Raw genomic sequence first — 21,383 nt, 5'->3', positions numbered from 1 at the left:
CACCGAAGCCATCTATTTTTACACTTATAATATGGTTGGGAGTAGATTCCCAGTGACATTGTAAAACATGGTAGTGTGGGAGCCTGAGATGCAGGGATCACGAATTCTGGACCAAAAGAGAGATGGGGGGCTTCCCTGGTGGCGCAGTGGTTGAGAGTCCGCCTGCCCATGCAGGGGACACGGGTTCGTGCCCCAGAGCGGTTGGGCCCGTGAGCCATGGCTGCTGAGCCTGCGCATCCGGAGCCTGCGCTCGGCAACGGGAGAGGCCACGACAGTGAGAGGTCCACATACCGCGCAAAAAAAAAAAAAAAAAGAGAGATGGGCTGTTACCTAGCTGGCAGATGTCAATTACAAGTGTTTATTACCATTCCAGTGTTCTCCTCAGGTAACAAATCTAGTCCCTCTAGGATGGGAACATACGCACTTTCACCAGTCTTCTCTGTTGCCAGCGTCTCGGACGTCCTGTCCTTCACACCGAGGAAGGAACACTCTGCTGGGCGGCACTTCTCTAACTGCTACCAGAGTAGCTAGGTTTGAGTTGTATTTTGATAAAATCTGAAAGAAAGCAAACTCCTTTCACCAAGTCATATGAACAACATAAATTTGGAAGCTGTTATAAAACATTCAAGAAAAACCAAGGAAAGTTTGAAGATCTGGGTTATTTAAAACAGAGTATTTAGCAGCACAGACATTCAGCAGCACAGAGGTGGAGATATTAGAAGTTTAACTTGGGTGTAGCGGGGATTTCTAAAGCTAAATGCACTGCTGGGTTAGCGGAAGCAAGCAGCAGTGCACCCCTGTGAGCAGATCAGGCCTTTACAAAGGCGGTAGGGAATCTGCATAGGAAAGAGGCGAGATAAACGCTCAAAGAAGGATCATTAGCAATAAAGATTATAAAAACAGGAACCTGAAATGTCAACTATGATTTTTTCACAAAGAAGTAATACATTAAATGCAAGTTTTCCCTCCTTTAACACAGAAGTGAAGAGAGAAGGATCACCATGGCCAACTGGAAACTGTATATAATGCCTGTAGACAGAAGCTGCTCCTTCCGCAGTTTATTATAGTGCCGGGAAAGCACAAAAGATAGAGAAGGAAGGATAACAAATACTTTACTGCTGTCTTAGGATGAGTCCCTTCCCAAGTAGCTTTATCCTTCTCCATAAGCTAGGAAGGTCTCTAGAATGGTTATTAAGAATTCCATTTGCTTAAGCAATAACTCCCCAACACCGTAGCTTTTATCAAGAGGGGATGCTCAAAGAATCAGGCTGGTGGTTATTTAGTAGAGTCGGTAGTTGCTATAAACCAGTAACAGACTACTGGTAAATTATGTTGTACTAAAGAATCAAACATTCTGTGGGAATTCCCTGGCGTTCCAGTGGCTAGGACTCGGCGCTTTCAGTGCTGGGGGCCTTGGTTCAATCCCTTGCCAAGGAACTACGATCCCACCAACCTTGCGGTGGCCAAAAAAAAAAAAGAATCAGATATTCTAATACGTTTAAACAAATGTTTCTCAAACTGAGGCCCAAGACATCTCAAGTTCAAGAAACAGTGATACAAGTTATGCATGATACTCCAACTCTGGAGAACTGGAGGGTAAATGACATTTCTGACTTTGCTAGAAACGCCAGTGGAAACAATGGTCACCATGGTGATCACATTTGAACAATGATTAGAAAATATTATGAGAATACATTTCAGAACAAGAAGTTAAAGAGAAAATGCCTCATGAGGGAACAAAGGCATGATGACATCACTAGCTTGTGCTCAGCTCTGAAGAGCCTTAGCCAGGTGGTCTTAGACAGGCTTAACAGCCCAGAATTTAGATTTAGATCCAAACGAGCACATTAGCCCGATGATAAATAACACAGTTAAATATGGTTTAAGGTATTTTTGCAGAAAACAAACAATAGCCTAGAAAAATAACCTGGCGAATATCTTCTGGAATTGTAGTTACTTCTGGAGGTGTAGGTGTTCTGAGCAGATTCTCATAGGAAGAAATCGTAGGAGAAGAGGGATCCGCAAAATTCTCAAAGCACTCGTCTGAATTTAAAACTAACGATGTACTGTCTTTCATTTCCAAGTCATTTGATGAACTATTTGTTTTTGATAATGGATAATTTGTGGATACCTATAGAATAAAAAGAAATAATTAAATTATGGTGGTATAAAGTAATATAGTAAATAAAAATTGTTAGTTCTGTTGTGATCTCTAAGTAGGCCCCCAAATTACCCCCTCTTCCCTGACCAAGAACTAAATAAAATCAAGGACACAGAGAAATGGCATATGGAGGAAAAAGTACCATCGTCATTACTGAAGGCTGAGCAAGAGCTTCATGTGAAATCTAAATAGGCCTGTTGGCTGAACCCCAGATTTAGACGGATTCACCACCCAGACTCAGGCAACACTATCCTGGGCCAGGTAAGAGTCGTAGGAGGATGAGCTACGCCCTCACTGCTGCCAGGGAGAAAGCCCATTCACGCCAACCTGGCCCGTCTCCCTACGGCAGAGTCAGCAATGAGGCCAGGAACATAAGCAGTGGATTACCACAAGTCGCATGGTGCTACTAAAATTTAATTATACATTAATAACATTTAAAAAACTGAAAATTAGCTTCTCGGATGCACTAGCCACATTTTACATGCTCAGCAGCTAGCTACCACACTGGAGAGCACAGATCACAGAACATTTCCATCACTGCTGAAAGATCCACTGGACGGCCCAATCTACCATATTGCTTGTCTTAAGTGTTCATACCAACTTTCAACAGGGATGAGGTTCTGATTACATAGTAAATTTGTTCAATGGGAAAAATTTGGAAAACAAAGGCATAAAAATCACCCATAGATAACCACTTTCTGGTGTGTTTCTATCCATTCTTATTCCTTAAAATAAAATATATGTGTATATAGGGCTTCTCTGGTGGCGCAGTGGTTGAGAGTCCACCTGCTGATGCAGGGGACACGGGTTCATGCCCTGGTCTGGGAAGATCCCACATGCCACGGAGTGGCTGGGCCCATGAGCCATGGCCGCTGAGCCTACGCGTCCCGAGCCTGTGCTCCGCAACGGGAGAGGCCACAGCAGTGAGAGGCCCGCGTACAGCAAAGACAAAAACAAAAACAAACAAAAAATATATATATATGTGTATGTGTGTATTTATATACATACACATATATATCATTTTCCGTATCATTAAATATTTCTTGAAGACATTCTTTCTATATGTTCTTATCTGTTTTTCAAAACATCCTAGTCACATGACACTGGCTCTTATGGATTTACCATAATATACTTTGCTTCCCATTTATCATTTGACATTTAGTTTGTTCCCATATTCTGCTCTTATAAATAATGCTATTCTTGGGCTTCCCTGGTGGCGCAGTGGTTGAGAGTCCGCCTGCCGATGCAGGGGACGCGGGTTCGTGCCCCTGTCCGGGAAGATCCCACATGCCGCGGAGCGGCTGGGCCCGTAAGCCGTGGCCGCTGAGCCTGCGTGTCCGGAGCCTGTGCTCTGCAACGGGAGAGGCCACAACAGTGAGAGGCCCGCGTACCGCCAAAAAAAAAAAAAATTATCTTTGTCCCAATGTGCCTTAGAATAAATGCTGGTTAAAGGGTATGGAAAAATTTTTTTTTTTTTTTTTGCGGTACGCGGGCCTCTCACTGTTGTGGCCTCTCCCGTTGCGGAGCACAGGCTCCGGACGCACAGGCTCAGCGGCCATGGCTCGCGGGCCCAGCCACTCCGCGGCATGTGGGATCTTCCCGGACCCGGGCACGAACCCATGTCCCCTGCATCAGCAGTTGGACTCTCAACCACTGCGCCACCAGGGAAGCCCTGGAAAAATTTTAAAGCTCTTGATATTTCCTGCCGAATAACTCTCCGGAAACACTGTAAATATACTCCCAAAGGCTACAACAGTCTACGTTTTTTAAACAGACTGTTTGAGTCTGGAAATAGTGTATCGGATTTACTAGGGAAAAGATTAGCACTTTCAATTTTATAGAAGTTTACCAAAGCTGTGCTGTTCTTTGTAGAAGGGATTTTCAAACCAGGAGTGCAGAATGTAGGTGCCACAGGAGAATGTGTATGCTCGGCATCTAGAAGACACATACAATGGCATGAAATACATATTTGAAAATAAGGTTGAAATAAAGATTTTAACTTTTATATTATAATCTTTGTCAGTTTAATTTGTGCACTTTATTTTTAATAACTGAAGAAATTATAACTATTGTGTACTTGACTGGACAAGAAAAAACAAAACTGTCATATTCACAATCTAATTATCATTAGCACTAATAAAAGTTCAGCAGGGTTGCAAGATGCAAATGCAATACACAAAAATGAAGTTCTAGTATAAGATCAACAAACAATAAAAAATATATTTGAAAAAGAATATTTTTCACAATAGCAACAAAAAAGATAAGATACCTACATATAAATCTGTTAAAAACTGTGTAAGACCTTTATGGCAAAATCAAATTTCTGAAGAAGAAAACGGAGGAGGAAGAGGGCAAGGAAGGCCACTTGCCCTCCAAGATATGAGGACTTCCTCTAAAGCTGTAGTAACTAAAAGCAGTGTAACACTGGCCAAGGATGGAAGAACTGGCTACTGGAACGGAAGAGAGAACCTAGAAATGAGAACATGTGTATATGGACATTTGCTATCTGTAACAAAGTATGCAAGCACCCTAAAAATACCGGAGAGAAAAAGTAAACATGTTAGCAAAATGGTCAAACTGGCAAAAGTTTATTAAGTCTAATCATCAAGTGCTGAAAAAGATGGAGAAACAAAAACTCAAACACTGTTGGTGAGAATAAACCACAATAGCCACTTGACAGTGGCAATTTAGCATTTTCTAGAATAAGTAAAGATATGCATCCTCTTTGATCTAGAAATTCTACTCCAAGATGTGAGAGACATGTGTCCAAAGGACAATTTAACTAGAGCACTGCCTGTAATAGTAAACAAACAAACAAACAAAAACAATTTAACTATCCCTTAATAAACAAATGAATAGGGACTTCCCTGGTGGCACAGTGGTTAAGAACCTGCCTGCCAATGCAGGGGACACAGGTTGGAGCCCTGGCCTGGGAAGATCCCACATGCCATGGAGCAACTAACCCCACGTGCCAGAACTACTGAGCATGTGCTCTAGAGCCCGTAAGGCACAACTTCTGAGCCCGCATGCCACAACTATTTAAGTCCATGTGCCTAGAGCCTGTGCTCCACAACAAGAGAAGCCACCGCAATGAGAAGCTCGCACACCCCAACGCAGAGTAGCCCCCGCTCGCTGCAACTAGAGGAAGCCCACGCACAGCAATGAAGACCCAATGCAGCCAAATATAAATAAAATTATAAAAACAAAAAAACAGCACAAAACAGAAAACCAAGGAGGCTGAAGGATAACATTCTAAAATATATCTTACAGGAATCTGAGGAAAAAAATCGAGGAATTAGGAGAGAAGTAATATTATTAAAGAGGTAATATCAGAGAATTTTCCAGAATTAAGGACATGAGTCCTTAGCTTGAAAAATCATGGCTTCACAGGCGAATTCTATCAAACCTTTAGAGAAGAGCTAACACTTATCCTTCTCAAACTCTTCCAAAATATAGCAGAGGGAGGAACACTCCCAAACTCATTCTACGAGGGCACCATCACCCTGATACCAAAGCCAGACAAAGATGTCACAAAGAAAGAAAACTACAGGACAATATCACTGGTGAACATAGATGCAAATATCTTCAACAAAATACTAGCAAACAGAATCTAACAGTGCATTATAAGGATCATACACCATGATCAAGTGGGGTTTATCCCAGGAATGCAAGGATTCTTCAATATATGCAAATCAATCAATGTGATACAACATATTAACAAACTGAAGGATAAAAACCATATGATATTCTCAATAGATGAAGAAAAAGTTTTCAACAAAATTCAACACCGATTTTTGATAAAAACCCTCCAGAAAGTAGGCATAGAGGGAACTTTCCTCAACATAATAAAGGCCATATACGACAAACCCACAGCCAACATCGTCCCCAATGGTGAAAAACTGAAACCATTTCTACTAAGATCAGGAACAAGACAAGGTTGCCCACTCTCACCACTATTATTCAACATAGTTTTGGAAGTTTTAGCCACAGCAATCAGAGAAGAAAACGAAACAGAAGGAATCCAAATGGGAAAAGAAGAAGTAAAGCTGTCACTGTTTGCAGATGACGTGATACTATACATAGAGAATCCTGAAGATGCTACCAGAAAACTACTAGAGCTAATCAATGAATTTGGTAAAGTAGCAGGATACAAAATTAATGCACAGAAATCTCTCGCATTCCTGTACACTAATGATGAAAAATCTGAAAGTGAAATTAAGAAAACACTCCCGGGCTTCCCTGGTGGCGCAGTGGTTGGGAGTCTGCCTGCCCACTCAGGGGACACAGGTTCGTGCCCTGGTCCGGGAAGATCCCACGGGCCGCAGAGTGGCTGGGCCTGTGAGCCATGGCCACTGAGCCTGTGCGTCCGGAGCCTGTGCTCCACAACGGGACAGGCCACAACAGAGAGGCCCGCGTACTGCAAAAAAAAAAAAAAAAAAGAAAACACTCCCATTTACCACTGCAACAAAAAGAATAAAATACCTAGGAATAAACCTACCTAAGGAGACAAAAGACCTGTATGCAGAAAATTATAAGACACTGATGAAAGAAATTAAATAGGTGGAGAGACATACCATGTACTTGGATTGGAAGAATCAACATTGTGAAAATGACTCTACTACCATAAGCAATCTACAGATTCAATGCAATCCCTATCAAACTATCAATGGCATTTTTCACAGAACTAGAACAAAAAATTTCACAATTTGTATGGAAACACAAAAGACCCCGAATAGCCAAAGCAATATTGAGAAAGAAAAACGGAGCTGGACGAATCAGGCGCCCTGACTTCAGACTATACTACAAAGCTACAGTAATCAAGAGAGTATGGTACTGGCACAAAAACAAATATAGATCAATGGAACAGGATACAAAGCCCAGAGATAAACCCACGCACATACGGTCACCTTATTTTTGATAAAGGAGGCAGGAATATACAATGGAGAAAAGACAGCCTCTTCAATAAGTGGTGCTGGGAAAACTGGACAGCTACATGTAAAAGAATAAAATTAGAACACTCCCTAACACCATACACAAAAATAAACTCAAAATGCATTGAAGACCTAAATGTAGGCCAGACCCTATCAAACTCTTAGAGGAAAACATAGGCAGAGCACTCTATGACATAAATCACAGCAAGATCCTTTTTGACCCACCTCCTAAAGAAATGGAAATAGAGACAAAAACAGACAAATGGGACCTAATGAAACTTAAAAGCTTTTGCACAGCAAAGGAAACCATAAACAAGATAAAAAGACAACCCTCAGAATGGGAGAAAATATTTGCAAATGAAGCAACTGACAAAAGATCAATCTCCAAAATTTACAAGCAGCTCATGCAGCTCAATATCAAAAAAACAAACAACCCAATCCAAAAATGGGCAGAAGACCTAAATAGACATTTCTCCAAAGAAGATATACAGATTGCCAACAAACACGTGAAAGAATACTCAACATCATTAATCATTAGAGAAATGCAAATCAAAACTACAATGAGATATCATCTCAAACCAGTCAGAATGACCATCATCAAAAAATCTACAAACAGTAAATGCTGGAGAGGGTGTGGAGAGGTGGGAACCCTCTTGCACTGTTGGTGGGAATGTAAATTGGTACAGCCACTATGGAGAACAGTATGAAGGTTCCTTAAACTAAAAATAGAACTACCATACGACCCAGCAGTCTCACTACTGGGCATATATATACCCTGAGAAAACCATAATTCAAAATAAGTCATGTACCACAATGTTCACTGAAGCTCTGTTTACAATAGCCAGGACACGGAAGAAACCTAAGTGTCCAGTGACAGATGAATGGATAAAGAAGATGTGGCACATATATACAATGGAATATTACTCAGCCATAAAAAGAAACGAAATTGAGTTATTTGTAGTGAGGTGGATCGATCTAGAGACTGTCATACAGGGTGAAGTAAGTCAGAAAGAGAAAAACAAATACTGTATGCTAACACATATATATGGAATCTAAAAAAAAAAAGGTCATGAAGAACCTAGGGGCAGGACGGGAATAAAGACGCAGACCTACTAGAGAATGGACTTGAGGACACGGGGAGGGGGAAGGGTAAGCTGGGACGAAGTGAGAGAGTGGCATGGATATATATACACTACCAAATGTAAAATAGATAGCTAGTGGGAAGGAGCCGCATAGCACAGGGAGATCAGCTCGGTGTTTTGTGACCACCTAGAGGGGTGGGATAGGGAGGGTGGGAGGGAGGGAGCGACAAGAGGGAAGAGATATGGGGATATGTGTATATGTATAGCTGATTCACTTGTTATAAAGCAGAAACTAACAAACCATTGTAAAGCAATTATACTCCAATAAAGATGTGAAAAAAAAAAGAAAAATCATACTAAATTCTAAACATAATAAATAAAAATCTTATAGACTACCAGGGAAAAAAAGACAGATTTTCCACAAAAGAAAGCTAATCAGACCAATAGCACTCTGCTCACCAGCAGCTCACCAGGTCACAATGGAATACTTTCTTTAAAACGTTCAAGAAAAACAAGCTGTCAATCTAGTCGTCTATATCCAGCTAAATTATCATTCAAGAATGAGCAACGACATTGTAAATCAACTATACTTCAATAAAATTTTTAAAATAAGTAAATAACATAAATGATAGCATGGGGGGGGGGGAAAGAATGACACAAAAAAAGGGAAATCTAAACCCAGAAGGAATGAGTGGGATAAAAGAAGCAATGGTAAATTACTAAATTTTAGTAAGTAGAGACTGTAAAAACGGTAATAATCACACTTTTGTGGCATAAAAATAGGGTCAAACTAAATACAGTAGAAACTCTATTAACAAACAAGCCTCCACTTAACCAAATTACTAATGGGTAAACGTAAGCATTCTGTTCCTTCCGTGAAATATACTGCTGATGGTATATTAAAGGATTTCAGTTGGTAAGCTTTTCTTTAGAAAATCCATCCCACTTCAGAAGGCCTAAAGATATTCTCCTTTATCATTTTCTAAAAAGTTTATAGTCCATTGGGAATTGATTTCTGAGTATGATGTGAAGGAGGTAGTGGTTCATTCTTTCTATTAAAAAAAAAAAGGCCTTTATTGAATGTAATCATGCTCTTATAAGTTGAGCTCAGCTTACTATGAGTCAGTTGTATTTTTGTTTTTTAATTTATGTTTGGCTGCTTTGGGTCTTCATTGCTGCACGTGGGCCCTCTCCAGTTGTGACGAGCAGGGGCCGCTCCTCCCTGTGGTGCACAGGCCTCTCATTGCGGTGGCCTCTCCCGTTGCAGAGCATGGGCTCCAGGCACGTGGGCCCCAGTAGTTGTGGCTCACGGGCTCCAGAGCGCACGCTCAGCAGTTGTGGCACATGGGCCCAGTTGCCCCACGGCCTGTGGGATCCTCCCGGAACAGGGCTCGAACCCGTGTCCCCTGCATTGGCAGGCAGACTCCCAACCACTGCGCCACCAGGGAAGCCCCCAGTTGTATTTTTTCAAACCTGTTTATGCCAGCAGTATTTGTTAATTTAATAACAAGTCAGTGCAAATAGCGCAAAAAAAGAATTTCTCTGAAAACATGTCCAAAACTTTGGAAAGACCTGATAGACAAGTTACTTTAAAAAATTTTCCAGTAAATTTGGTATAGGCCAGATGATTATAAATAATTATTCAGGGAAATCATAAAACTCTAGGATTTTTCATTTTATAGTATGTGAAAACCAGTGTTTTCATGTTTGCTGGGACAAATACGAAAACACTACATGAAAATGATTTTCAGTTTTTGTACTATTAAAAAAACCCCAAATTGAAATGGTAGCTGATGTATTCTGGGCGTGGTTTAAATAAGGAAGATAATGTAGAACTCTAATCAACAGGCTGAAGCTAAACTAAAACTAAAAAAAGTATTATTGGCTCTACATCAAAAGATTGGTGAATGAATATATATTTATGTTTTAAGTTAAAATGTTAAAAACAAACAAACAAGCTGATAAATACTGAATACAATCAGGAAGAGTATGAAAAACATTCCAGAAAATTATTTTTCTCTTGTATGAAATCATGCTGAACCTGAATGGAATGGCACTTTCTGTAATTCAATATTATGAACCGAGAAGATGCAGAAGGCTGTTAGAATGTCTCAGGTGATAGAACCATTTTTTTGTACAAAGATAGTCTGAAAAGAGTATAGCTGAGAAGTAACTTGATTTTCACACTTACCATTTTTTTCCAATGGCTGGGTTATGGGGCCAGGAGTGGCAAAGAAATTATTGTTGGTCACTGGTTCTGTTTCTATGGCCTCCTCACTGGCGTGATTCGTAAGGAAATAATAAGGTCAAAAAAAAGTTAATATTTAACCTCTGGAAAAAAATTTAATCTTACTATATATCATCAAGTCTGGACAAATATTCAGTTATGTTTTATGGAACAGTAGTCCCACGGAACAAATTGTTTTTTTGTTTTTAAATGTATATCCATGGCTCAAAAAAAGGTTAAGAACCATTTTGTATTGACAGTTTTGACTTAGAAGTGGGTTAAAAGTCTTTAACGTAGGGACTTCCCTGGCGGTCCAGTGGTTGGAACTCTGCGCTTCCACTGCAGAGGGGCACAGGTTTGATCCCTGGTCGGGAAACTAGGATCCAACATGCCGTGCGGCCAAAAAAACCCAAAAACAACTTTGACTTCAAGGAAAGCTATGAGTTCAACTCATTAGTTCAAATATAGGAATTATATATAGCTCATGGCTTCAAAATCATAAAGTGGAATTTTATACCAGTATACAGATAGAGATTAAGAACGTTTTTTTAGACTAAGAAGACTCATCCTGCTATCTTAAGGTAGTTCTAGCCAATTACCCAGATGTCTGAAATACAGTTATAAAGAAGAGTATCACTGAATACTAGAAGATGGTTCAATTAACCAACTGTCCTAGTGTAATTTACTGAATAATCTTTACTTCAAAAACACCTTCAGTATATATTAAGTTCTTATGTAAATTAGAGGCTGTTTCTGGGCTATTCTGTTCCTGCAATAGGTCCATTCTGTCACAATTTTATACTGCTTTACTTACTGTAGCTTTATATATTTTAATAACTAGTAGGTTAAGTCCCCTCATTACTGTTATTTTTCATTATTTTCTTAGTTATCCTTACTTTTTATTCTTCCAAATAATTTTAGAATAATTCTGTCAAATATCCCTCACTTTCTACCTTAAAAAAAAATCCCAAGGAGGTTTTATTGTAATTGTATGATATCCATAAATTAACTTGATATGATTGAACATCTTAATAATATTCAGTCATTCTATTCAGGATTATGGTCTATTTTTTCATCCTAATTTTCCCTTTATATAACTCAGAAATATTTAATGGTTTTATTCATATAGGTCTTTCACATACAACTGGCATGAGTATTTTACCTTTCTGTTTCAAATTTGAATGATTTCCCCCCCTGTATTTACCAATTAGTTATTAATACAATATAGGAAAGCATATTACTTTAAATAGTTATAACTATATAAAATACATCTTATCAATATATCAGCTTCTTTCTTGAACTTTTATTATTTCTAGAAATTTTAGATGTGACTTTCTGGAGTTGCCCAGGCACAAAACATGGCCTAGAAATACATCAGAGTAATACTTATTTCTGTTTCCTATCTCATTACATAGGCCAGAACATCAAGAATGACATTAAAAAAAAATGATGTTTAATAGTGGTAACAGATAGCTTCACTATTAAGTTAGATATTCATATTGTTTATTATGTTAATGAAGTATCTTTCCACTTAGAATTTGACCAAACAATTTAAATGAAGAACAGGTGTCAAATTTCATAAAATTCCTTACTGAGGAATAATAGGATAATCTATTGAGATTACCCTAGTTTTAAATTAATTAATTAATTTTATTTTTGGCTGCGTTGGGTCTTTGTTGCTGCATGCGGGCCTTTCTAGTTGTGGCGAGCAGAGGCTACTCTTTGTTGTGGTGTATGTGCTTCTCATTGTGGTGGCTTCTCTTGTTGCAGAGCATGGGTTCCAGGCATGTGGGCTTTGGTAGTTGTGGCTCACGGGCTCTGGAGTGCAGGCTCAGTAGTTGTGGCGCAAGGGCTTAGTTGCTCCACGGCATGTGGGATCTTCCCGGACCAGTGCTCGAACCCATGTCCCCTGCACTGGCAGGCGGTTCCTTAACCACTGCACCACCAGGTTAAGTCCTCTTTTTTTTCTTGTTGAATCATAGAAATGGTGTATTTTATGAGTTCCCAAATATTAAACTATCTTTGCATTCCTGGGACAAGCTTAACGTGGAAGTTATGCATTATAGTTTTACTATTCTGTAGAATTCAATTTATGAGTATTTTAATTGGGATTTTAACATGTATATTCACAATTAGATTGGGCCATAGCTTCCTTTGGTGTGCTCTTTCTGTGTTTGTATCAAGGGTATATCAATGTCAAACTGAACTGCAGAGTTTTCTGTCGTATTCTAGTTTTAGAAAAATAACTTTTTTTTGAGTGTGTGTTCCAATAAAATTTTATTTACAAAAAATAGGCAGTAGGCTGGGTTTGGTCTCTGGCTATAGTTTGAAGACCCCTGAGAATGACAGTTCTTTTTAAAAATCATTATTTTCATAGTATCTCATTCTTAAGGCAGTTTATAATTTTTTATCCATTATACCCCACTAACTCTATGTAAGCAGGATGGGTATGGTTGTATCCATTTCACTAGCGTTTGTGAGTCTGGAGGTCCCCAGGTTAGGTGTTGGCATCTGAACTAGAACGTATGTCTCCTTCTCAGAAAAAGAACTTTTATGTAAGATGGAAGGTATATGTTCTCTGAAATTATGAAAGGATTCAATCCAGGAAACCATCTGTGCTCAGAGCTTTTTGGAGCTACTTCTCTGATAACTTTTCTAGTTTTCTTCTCTGATTTTTGGTCTATATAGGTTTTCTAATTCAAGTCTGTTTTGATAATTTTGTGTTGTTTTCAAAACTTTTTAATTTATCTGAATTTTCTAAATTTCCCAGTATTATACCCTATAGTATTTCTAATAGCTTGAAAAATAAAAAATATAGCCCATAGTTCCTAGTTTTGCCATTTACATTAATGTTTAAATAAGAACCAATTCTTCAACATATCAGTTTTACCCTTCTGAAAATATTTTGTAATGACATTTTATCTTTAGTGTTCACTCTCTTCACTTTTCCCCACAATTGTGGGGTTTTCTTCTGACACTTTGAGTTGAATGTTTATTTTCCTTCTTTAATAACCACAGTTCTTAAAGGTATAGATTTATATGTGGTACTGTGATATGCGGTATTTTCATTTTCATTGTAACTCATTAATTACCACTTCCATACTAATCACTCCCCATCTCTTTAGTCTAGCATGGAATTCATCACTGCGCTTCAAATTCATATTAAAATACCTAAGCTTAAGAGCACCTCAAAACCAACATGTAAGGAAACTCATCACCTTTACTGCATCCCAAGCTGCAGGTATTTCTATTTCAGTTCCCAAGCATCACTTCAGGCAACAAAACAGAAATCTGTGATTTACCCAAGATCCTCTTCTCTTCCCAAGTCTCCATACCAAATCAGTCGTAAGTTTTTAATAATTTTACTTTTTATTTTATCCCTTCTTCTCTATCCTACCATATACCATCTGTTTTCAGGCTCTTACCATTCCTTCTATATCTTCTAACCTGAGGAAACTAATAGCTAACACTTTACTGATGGAATTGGTGATTCAGAGAAGTTTGGAATATGAAGTATCTGAAAATCTTTGAAGGAAAGATATTGTCTGAAACATACTTCTTCTAGGGAAGAAAAATCAAATACAAAAGATTTAGAAAGTTAGATAAAATGCTCCTTTTAAGAAAGCTGCTCACCTGTTATTCTTCACATTTTTAAGTCCCATTGTATAATCTTCATTTAAACACATAGTATATTCAGAGATACCAAAGTGTTCTAATTTAGGAGTCACACACTCAAAATCATCCATCTTTAGTGCACATTTGGGAGTTTTTACTAGTGGCCGTTTGGAAAATGGAGTTAAAATTTTTGGCTCTTCCTTCTCGTTGTTTACTGCCTGGGGAGGGTTTGGCAGAACTTGGGATATCATGTACCGCTCGAGTCCAAAATCGGAAAGTTGTGGACTACGTGGAGGCTTCTCAGAAACAGAACTGCTTGGAGGAGCGGAATCCGACAAATCACCCTTCACATCAGGCTTCTCAGGATTTTCACGTTTATTGTTCTCTGGTTTAGAGTCAACGACTTCTTGCTCATCCCCTGGGAGGAAAAGCCAAGGTCATATTCTGGTCAAACAGCAGACTAGAAAATGTCATACACTAAAACCACATAAAACAGCTCCATTTGAAATGTCCCAAATCAGCAAAGGTCCTGACTCTCTCCTTATTCTCTAAGGTTTTATTTCAATTGTCCCTTTAAATTTCTGACATGTACCGCCTTGTCCATCCATATGTCATCTAGGGGATTACATTAGAGAAGGGGAGTAAACTAAAATGTTAAAAGATGAAAAAACAATACTCACAAATAAAAGTGTAATTTCCTTACTTTCTCAGTTAATGTGATTTACCAGTCTTTCTTAACATATTATGAAACTATCTTATCATGTAATGACATTTAATTACAGTGTGGAGTTAAACTACTATCTAGATTTAACACAAAGTAAAATAATATTATTTTAGATTTCTAACTTACAGATGGCCTAAGGTAAAAAGGAAAGACTGTTACACAAATATAAATTTTTAACCTAAGTCAGTCTGGAACACCTGTATCAAAAACCTAGTTGAGAGAAATCAGAGGAGAAATTAGTGGGATAAGTAGTTTCTCAATCTTTAATAGGTTTTATCTGACTCCAGACCCCCATATGCTTAACCACTACACTGTACATTTCAGACTAAATAACTTTACTAACAACTATACTTTTTCCCACAGTCCTCTGCCATTTCCTGGGTATACCACTGGTTAATAAGTTTGGTGTGGAACTTAGGTTGGATCCAGGATAGGACTTACAATGCCAAGAAAGAGTTCAAGAAGGAGAAATACTAGTTTTTGGTGTGAGAGACAACAGAAAGTGAAAGAGGATACCTAGAAAGAAGGTAAGTGGATTTGGTCAGGATTTGGGCAGAGATTAATTTAACAAATGATAGGGCTTCAGTTAGACAGTGAGATAGCAAGGTATAAAGGTATAAAGTAGAGAATGGAATGGTGGAAGAAAATGCAGAATAACAAATATAAAATGTGTATTAAAGAAATGTAGTATGAAGTAGAGAAGGAAAATTAACCAATAATTGGAAAGGGCTGATAGAAAGAAGAGACAGAGGAGAGGGTGAGATGAAGGAAGAGAAACTAAAATGTATTTAGAATCCCCGATGGGATAGGCATTTTTTTTTTTTGGATAGGCATTTTTATATTTAATTTTTACTCCATTTAATTTTCATATTAACTGCTCCAAGCACAAAAAAAATCTTTGAATATTTTTTCCTCATTTAAAAAATTAAGGTACTTAACAACATTTTGGAGAACATTCAGCTGATAGAATTTAAAGAGCCAAGATCTGAACCCACATCTTTTGATTCTAAATGCTGCCTTATGTTTAAGCATTCGGAGGGAGTTAATAAAGAGATTTGTTTTAGATAATTTTGAACAGATAACATTTGGTTGCTAAATGGGAAATATTAATTGTAATAATCATGCATATTTATTGAAAGAAATGGGAAATAAAATTTTCTAAAATTTCCTGTTTGTTGCATCCTTTTTAAGAAAATACCGGGAAGGGACTTCCCTGGTGGTCCAGTGGCTACGACTCTGTGCTCACAGTGCAGGGGGCCCGGGTTTGATCCCTGGTCAGGAAGCTAGATCCCACACGCTGCAACTAAGACCAATGAGCCAAATAAATAAATATTAAAAAGAAAATACTTATACTTTTTTATTTTTTAGGAGTCATTACAGATTGAAGGAAGTGAAGGCTTGAAGGAGGTGAAGAGGTACACACTTTTTCTATGAAGATATTACTTTCCTTGTTTTGATTGGCAACCGAAACGAACTAGGATAGGATATTGCTTTTTGTGCATGATAAGCCATGACATGTTAAATGTGCAGGATGCACCATTAAAAAAAAAAAGTTATAAACTTTGATTTTGTGGCTTTTGGCCCTTGGAAGAGCTGCTGATTCAGAGCTGTTCTGGCATTGTACTTTCTGTTAATTTTGAGAAATGTTACAAGAACTACCAAAAAACCTATTGTTGAATTTAATTACAAGGCTGTCACTGATGAGTTTAATAAAATAAAGTTATCACCATTATTACTACCTCTTAGGGAGGTATTAGCATCTCTAGTTCACTAGTGAGGAAAAGCAATTTAGAGAAATTATCCAAGGTCACACTTGTAGTAACTGGTGGAACCAGTTTCTGAGTAACCAAAGTCAACCTGTCCACACCAAAGTCAACTGAATTCTTTCCATTATACCATGCGGATTATTTAATATAGCTTCATATATATCCTCGATATATACATATTTGTTGAATCTAATTAATGTTTTATTTATGTACAAAGACTCTCATAGCAGAAATGAAGACACTGAAGCATACTGAAATTAGTTACTCACAGTTATGGGTATAACAATAATAATAGTTAACAATGGGTGATTAGCATACGAGGTACTGTTCTAAGCAAATTTTATCTCATTTAATCCTTATACAGCCTCAGAGGTAGATACTATTAAACGTATCTACTTCATAGGACTTCCCTGGTGGTCCAGTGGTTAGGACTCGGTGCTTTCACTGCCGTGGTCCTGGGCTCAGTTCCTGGGCTCAGTTCCTGGTCGGGGAACTAAGATACTGCAAGCCATGTGGCGCAGCCAAAAACAAAAAAAAATTCTCTCATTTATAGATGAGAAAGTGAGGTACAAAGTTAAGTAACTGGTCAAAGATTAATACAGCTAGAATTAATAATTCTAAACCATCATGCTATCCTACCCTTCATTAGAATTTTAGAACTAAAAAGGACTTTACGAATTTATATAGCCAAAAATCTCTCATTCTATGGAAGAAGAAACTGAGAACGAGAAAAGTGAAATAGCATGCCTTAAAGCTGGTCTCTCAGCTGTTTACTGGCAGAGCTGACCAGAAACAACTATCCTCAAGTGACATAGATTTATCTGGTACCCTTCTTTCATCTAGCACTGTGTTGGTTCTCATCTAGCATTTGCAAAGGAGAGCAAGGACTGTCTTTATATTGTACCACTGATCAGCACTGCATCTGGAACACAGTGATTGCTGAATAAATGATCAAAGGACTATCATATAATGGCAGAGTCAGAACTAGAAACAATGGCCAAGCCTATACTAGTCTTAATCATGCTGCCTTCTTTCTTTAATACTAAAACACATGCTATAAAATGCAAGTTATTCACACCTGAATTTTCCTTGGCACGTGGATTATATCCATACTTCTGGAAAAACTCTCTAATTTTCATGATATCCATTGAATTTTTTTTCATCAGTACTTTTGTTGCCTTTATGAAACCAATGCTTTCTTGACTTTCCAGGCTTGCTTCATCAAGAAGAATATTGACATCATCCTTTTATGAGGAAAGAAAGTACATTTTAATTTAACTTTTGACTAAGTCTATTTAGTTTTTTTAAATTACCACATAAAAATGATAAATTAATATTGTAGGATTGATACCTTTAGAGTCTGGACTTCTGAATGAAGGTCATGTAAAACTCTCATTGGATAATCTTCAAAGTCTTCAATATGAATATTGAAAGAAAAAAGTATAACAAGGAAAAGGAGGAAAAAGAAAGAAAATGTAATTTAGTATAGTTATTTAGAATTACAAAATCCTTGTAGATACTTATTTATAATTTATATCCTGTCATTTGCAAAGAAAAGTGTTAAGACTTTTCTTTAAAATTTTTATTAAACTATAACATACATACAGAAAAGTATAGAAATCATAAGTATATAGTTTGATGAACTTTCAAAGTGAACATACCTATGTAATCAGCACTCAGAGCAGGGACTGGAGGAAGGAAGAGGGAATGTAGTCCTACTTATCTGTTTTTCATTTATGGTGAGTACGTTTTGGTTCCTATTTTTAAAATCTTTGCCAGTGACAATGCTTTGTTTTCTTCTAAAAGCTTTATTGTTTGGCCTTTTGCATTAATTTAATTAATTAATTAATTTTTGGCTGCATTGGGTCTTCGTTGTTGCACGTGGGCTTTCTCTAGTTGCGGCGAGCAGGGGCTACTCTTCATTGAGGTGTGCGGGCTTCTCATTGCAGTGGCTTCCCTTGTTGCAGAGCATGGGCTCTAGGCGGGCTCAGGAGCTGCGGTGCATGGGCTTAGTTGCTCCACAGCGTGTAGGATCTTCTGGGACCAGGGCTCGAACCTGTGTCTCCCGCATTGGCAGGTGGATTCTTAACCACTGCACCACCAGGGAAGTCCTGGCCTTTTGCATTTAGAGCTACAATCCATCAGGAATTGATTTTTGTGTATGGCAAGATGTAAGGATCAAGATCCATTCTTTTTTTTCCATGTGAGTGTGCAATTGACCTGGCACTGAAAAGAAATCCTTTATCCACTGTACCATCACCTTTCTAATTAACCAGTTGGTCATATACCTGACATAGAAGCAGTTTTTAAAAAGATTTCTCTTTTCTATAATATGCCTCCTTTCAAGACTATCTCCTTCCACCTGTTAAAAGTTGATCAATTTTCACATTTGTAGAGATGTGGATGGACCTAGAGACTGTCATACAGAGTGAAGTAAGTCAGAAAGAGAAAAACAACTATTGTAGATTAACGCATATATGTGTAATCTAGAAAAATGGTACAGATGAACCGGTTTGCAGGGCAGAAATACACGCAGATGTAGAGAACAAACGTATGGACGCCAATGGGGGAAAGCGAGGGTGGGTGGTGGTGGTGGTGGGATGAATTGGGAGATTGGGATTGACATATATACACTAATATGTATAAAATGGATAACTAATAAGAACCTGCTGTATAAAAAAAAGAGTTGACCAATTTTCATTAGGAAAATGCAAATCAACAACACAGTGATATTGTATTTCATACCACTAGAATGACTATAATTAAAAAGAAAGACAATAGGGCTTCCCTGGTGGCGCAGTGGTTGAGAGTCCGCCTGCCGATGCAGGGGACACGGGTTCGTGCCCCGGTCTGGGAAGATCCCACATGCCGCGGAGCGGCTGGGCCCGTGAGCCATGGCCGCTGAGCCTGCGCGTCCGGAGCCTGTGCTCCGCAACGGGAGAGGCCACAACGGTGAGAGGCCCGCGTACCGCAAAAAAAAAAAAAAAAAGACAGACAATAACAAATGTTGATGAGGAAGTGGAGAAACTGCATCCCTTATTCACTGCTGGGGGAAATGTACAGTGGTACACTTTGGTAAACAATTTGGTCGTTCCTCAAAAAGCTAAACACAGATTTACCATATGACCCAGCAATTCCACTTCTAAATGCATCCCAAAGAGAACTGAAGATATTACGTTCACATAAAGCGTTGGCACACGAGTGTTTACAACAGCATTAGTCATAATAGCCAAAGTAGAAACAACCCAAATGTTCATCAACTGATGGATAAACAAAATGTGGTAAATCCATACAATGAAATATTATTCAGCAATAAAATGTAATGAAATACTGATACATGCTACCATGACAGGGATGAACCTTGCAACCCTTCGCTAAGTGAAATGTCAGTCACAAAAGAGTACAGATTGTACAATTCCATTTATAGGAGATGTCCGTAATAGGCAGATCTAGAGAGACAGAAAGTAGATTAGCGGCCGCATAAAGCAGTGCGGTCGGTGGGAGCAAGATTCCGGGGACTGGCTGTCAACAGTCACCGGGGTTTGTTTCGGGGGGTTATGAAAATCTAAACTCAGTGTGATGATGGTTGCACACCTCTGTGAAGATACTGAAAACCACTGAATTGTATCCTTTAACATGGTGAATTTTATGAGATTCATAACTGTGATCATAGAAGGCGAATTTAGGGGATGTTCATTTTCTCTAATTATCACAATTCCATATTTTCTGTAATACATGCAGGCCAGGAATTGAAAAAATTATTCCAACTTTTTCTTGTAAAACCAAAAGAAAAGAAAGAATGTGTGTAACCAGGCAATAGATGGGTAAGGAGGTAAATTAGCAAAAGCTTTATGGAAAACTATTCAGCTGTCTAAAAATTCCAAAACCATTAATACAGTTTTGTGTCTTATAGTGTTATCTCAACTACGTAAACAAAGTCAAGCAAAACAAGGCAACGCTAAAAGTAAGGATGGTAGAAAAGCTACTGAACTATTAATAGCTGTGTCTTCTGACGATGAAGTTATAGCAAAGACTTATTTTCTTCTTTCTACTTCTCTGTTACCTCAAATTTTTTGCCGTGCACATAATATTGCTTTCACAGGCACAAGCATAAACATTTTTAAATGGCTGGAAAACTATTCATAATATAGTTAAAGGAAAATGAGTCTGCGTCTACAGGGTGCGATATTTTAAGGCGGATTACAGTTATGACGCACAAAATAATCTCAAAATCTGCACTACTCTTGCAACAACTTCAAAAAGTCTCTTAATACAAACGTTAGTGGTGGAGAATTTTGCTTTACCTATATCTTAAAAAGCAGTACTGCGTATTAGCTTTCGTTTTGGCAGTACGGTTTGTTGGGAAAAATACAGACACTGCAACTGTGGACCATCTGGGTGAGACCAAAGTCACTCTACATGTCAAGAACAGGGCTGAGCGGCTGCGGTTAGAAGAAACGTTCTCTTGGTCGTATTTTTCTTGATAAGCCCCCACTACGTGCACTTGAAAGCTCGTCGTGTGTAAATGAGCGTGTGCATTGCGAGCCCAGCCTGCCGGCTCGATTAGGGCTTTGGTTTCTAAGTGCGGCTGTTTCTCCGCCCCGCGTCCCTGGTGGGGCAGAGGCTGCGCGCAGCGCTGGTCGGGCCCAGGGGTGCCTGGGGCGAAGGGCGCCGCCGCCTCCCCCGGGAGGGCTCCTCACAGTCAGCCGCCTGTCGGTCGGCCAGTGCGCGCACCAGCGCCCCTCACGCGGCTCACTCACCGCTGTCCTCTCCGTCCAGCGCTCGATGCAGCTGAGCCGTCTCGCCGTCCAGGGTGACGGCCAGAGACCGCAGCTTCCCGCAGAAGCCCCGGATCAGATCCATGGACCAGCCCCACG

The 21,383-nt window shown here is 38.8% G+C and overlaps 1 protein-coding gene across 1 annotated transcript; it reads right to left on the bottom strand.

Annotated features, from left to right (window-relative positions):
• Window positions 1-426: 426 nt before the first annotated feature.
• On the bottom strand, window positions 427-21,369 carry SKA3 (spindle and kinetochore associated complex subunit 3; the record flags this gene model as incomplete). Its single annotated transcript, XM_082675669.1, has 8 exons — window positions 427-555; window positions 1,928-2,131; window positions 4,011-4,096; window positions 10,366-10,451; window positions 14,035-14,434; window positions 17,585-17,750; window positions 17,858-17,919; window positions 21,267-21,369. The coding sequence occupies 8 exons, from the start codon at window positions 21,367-21,369 to the stop codon at window positions 427-429; spliced, it is 1,236 nt and encodes a 411-aa protein (XP_082531795.1).
• Window positions 21,370-21,383: the final 14 nt, after the last annotated feature.

Source organism: Grampus griseus (assembly GCF_964374135.1).
Source record: "Grampus griseus genome assembly, chromosome: 18".
Lineage (NCBI taxonomy): Eukaryota > Metazoa > Chordata > Mammalia > Artiodactyla > Delphinidae > Grampus > Grampus griseus.
The sequence above is the reverse complement of the archived record's forward strand: the minus strand, read 5'-3'. Positions and strand labels throughout refer to the sequence as shown.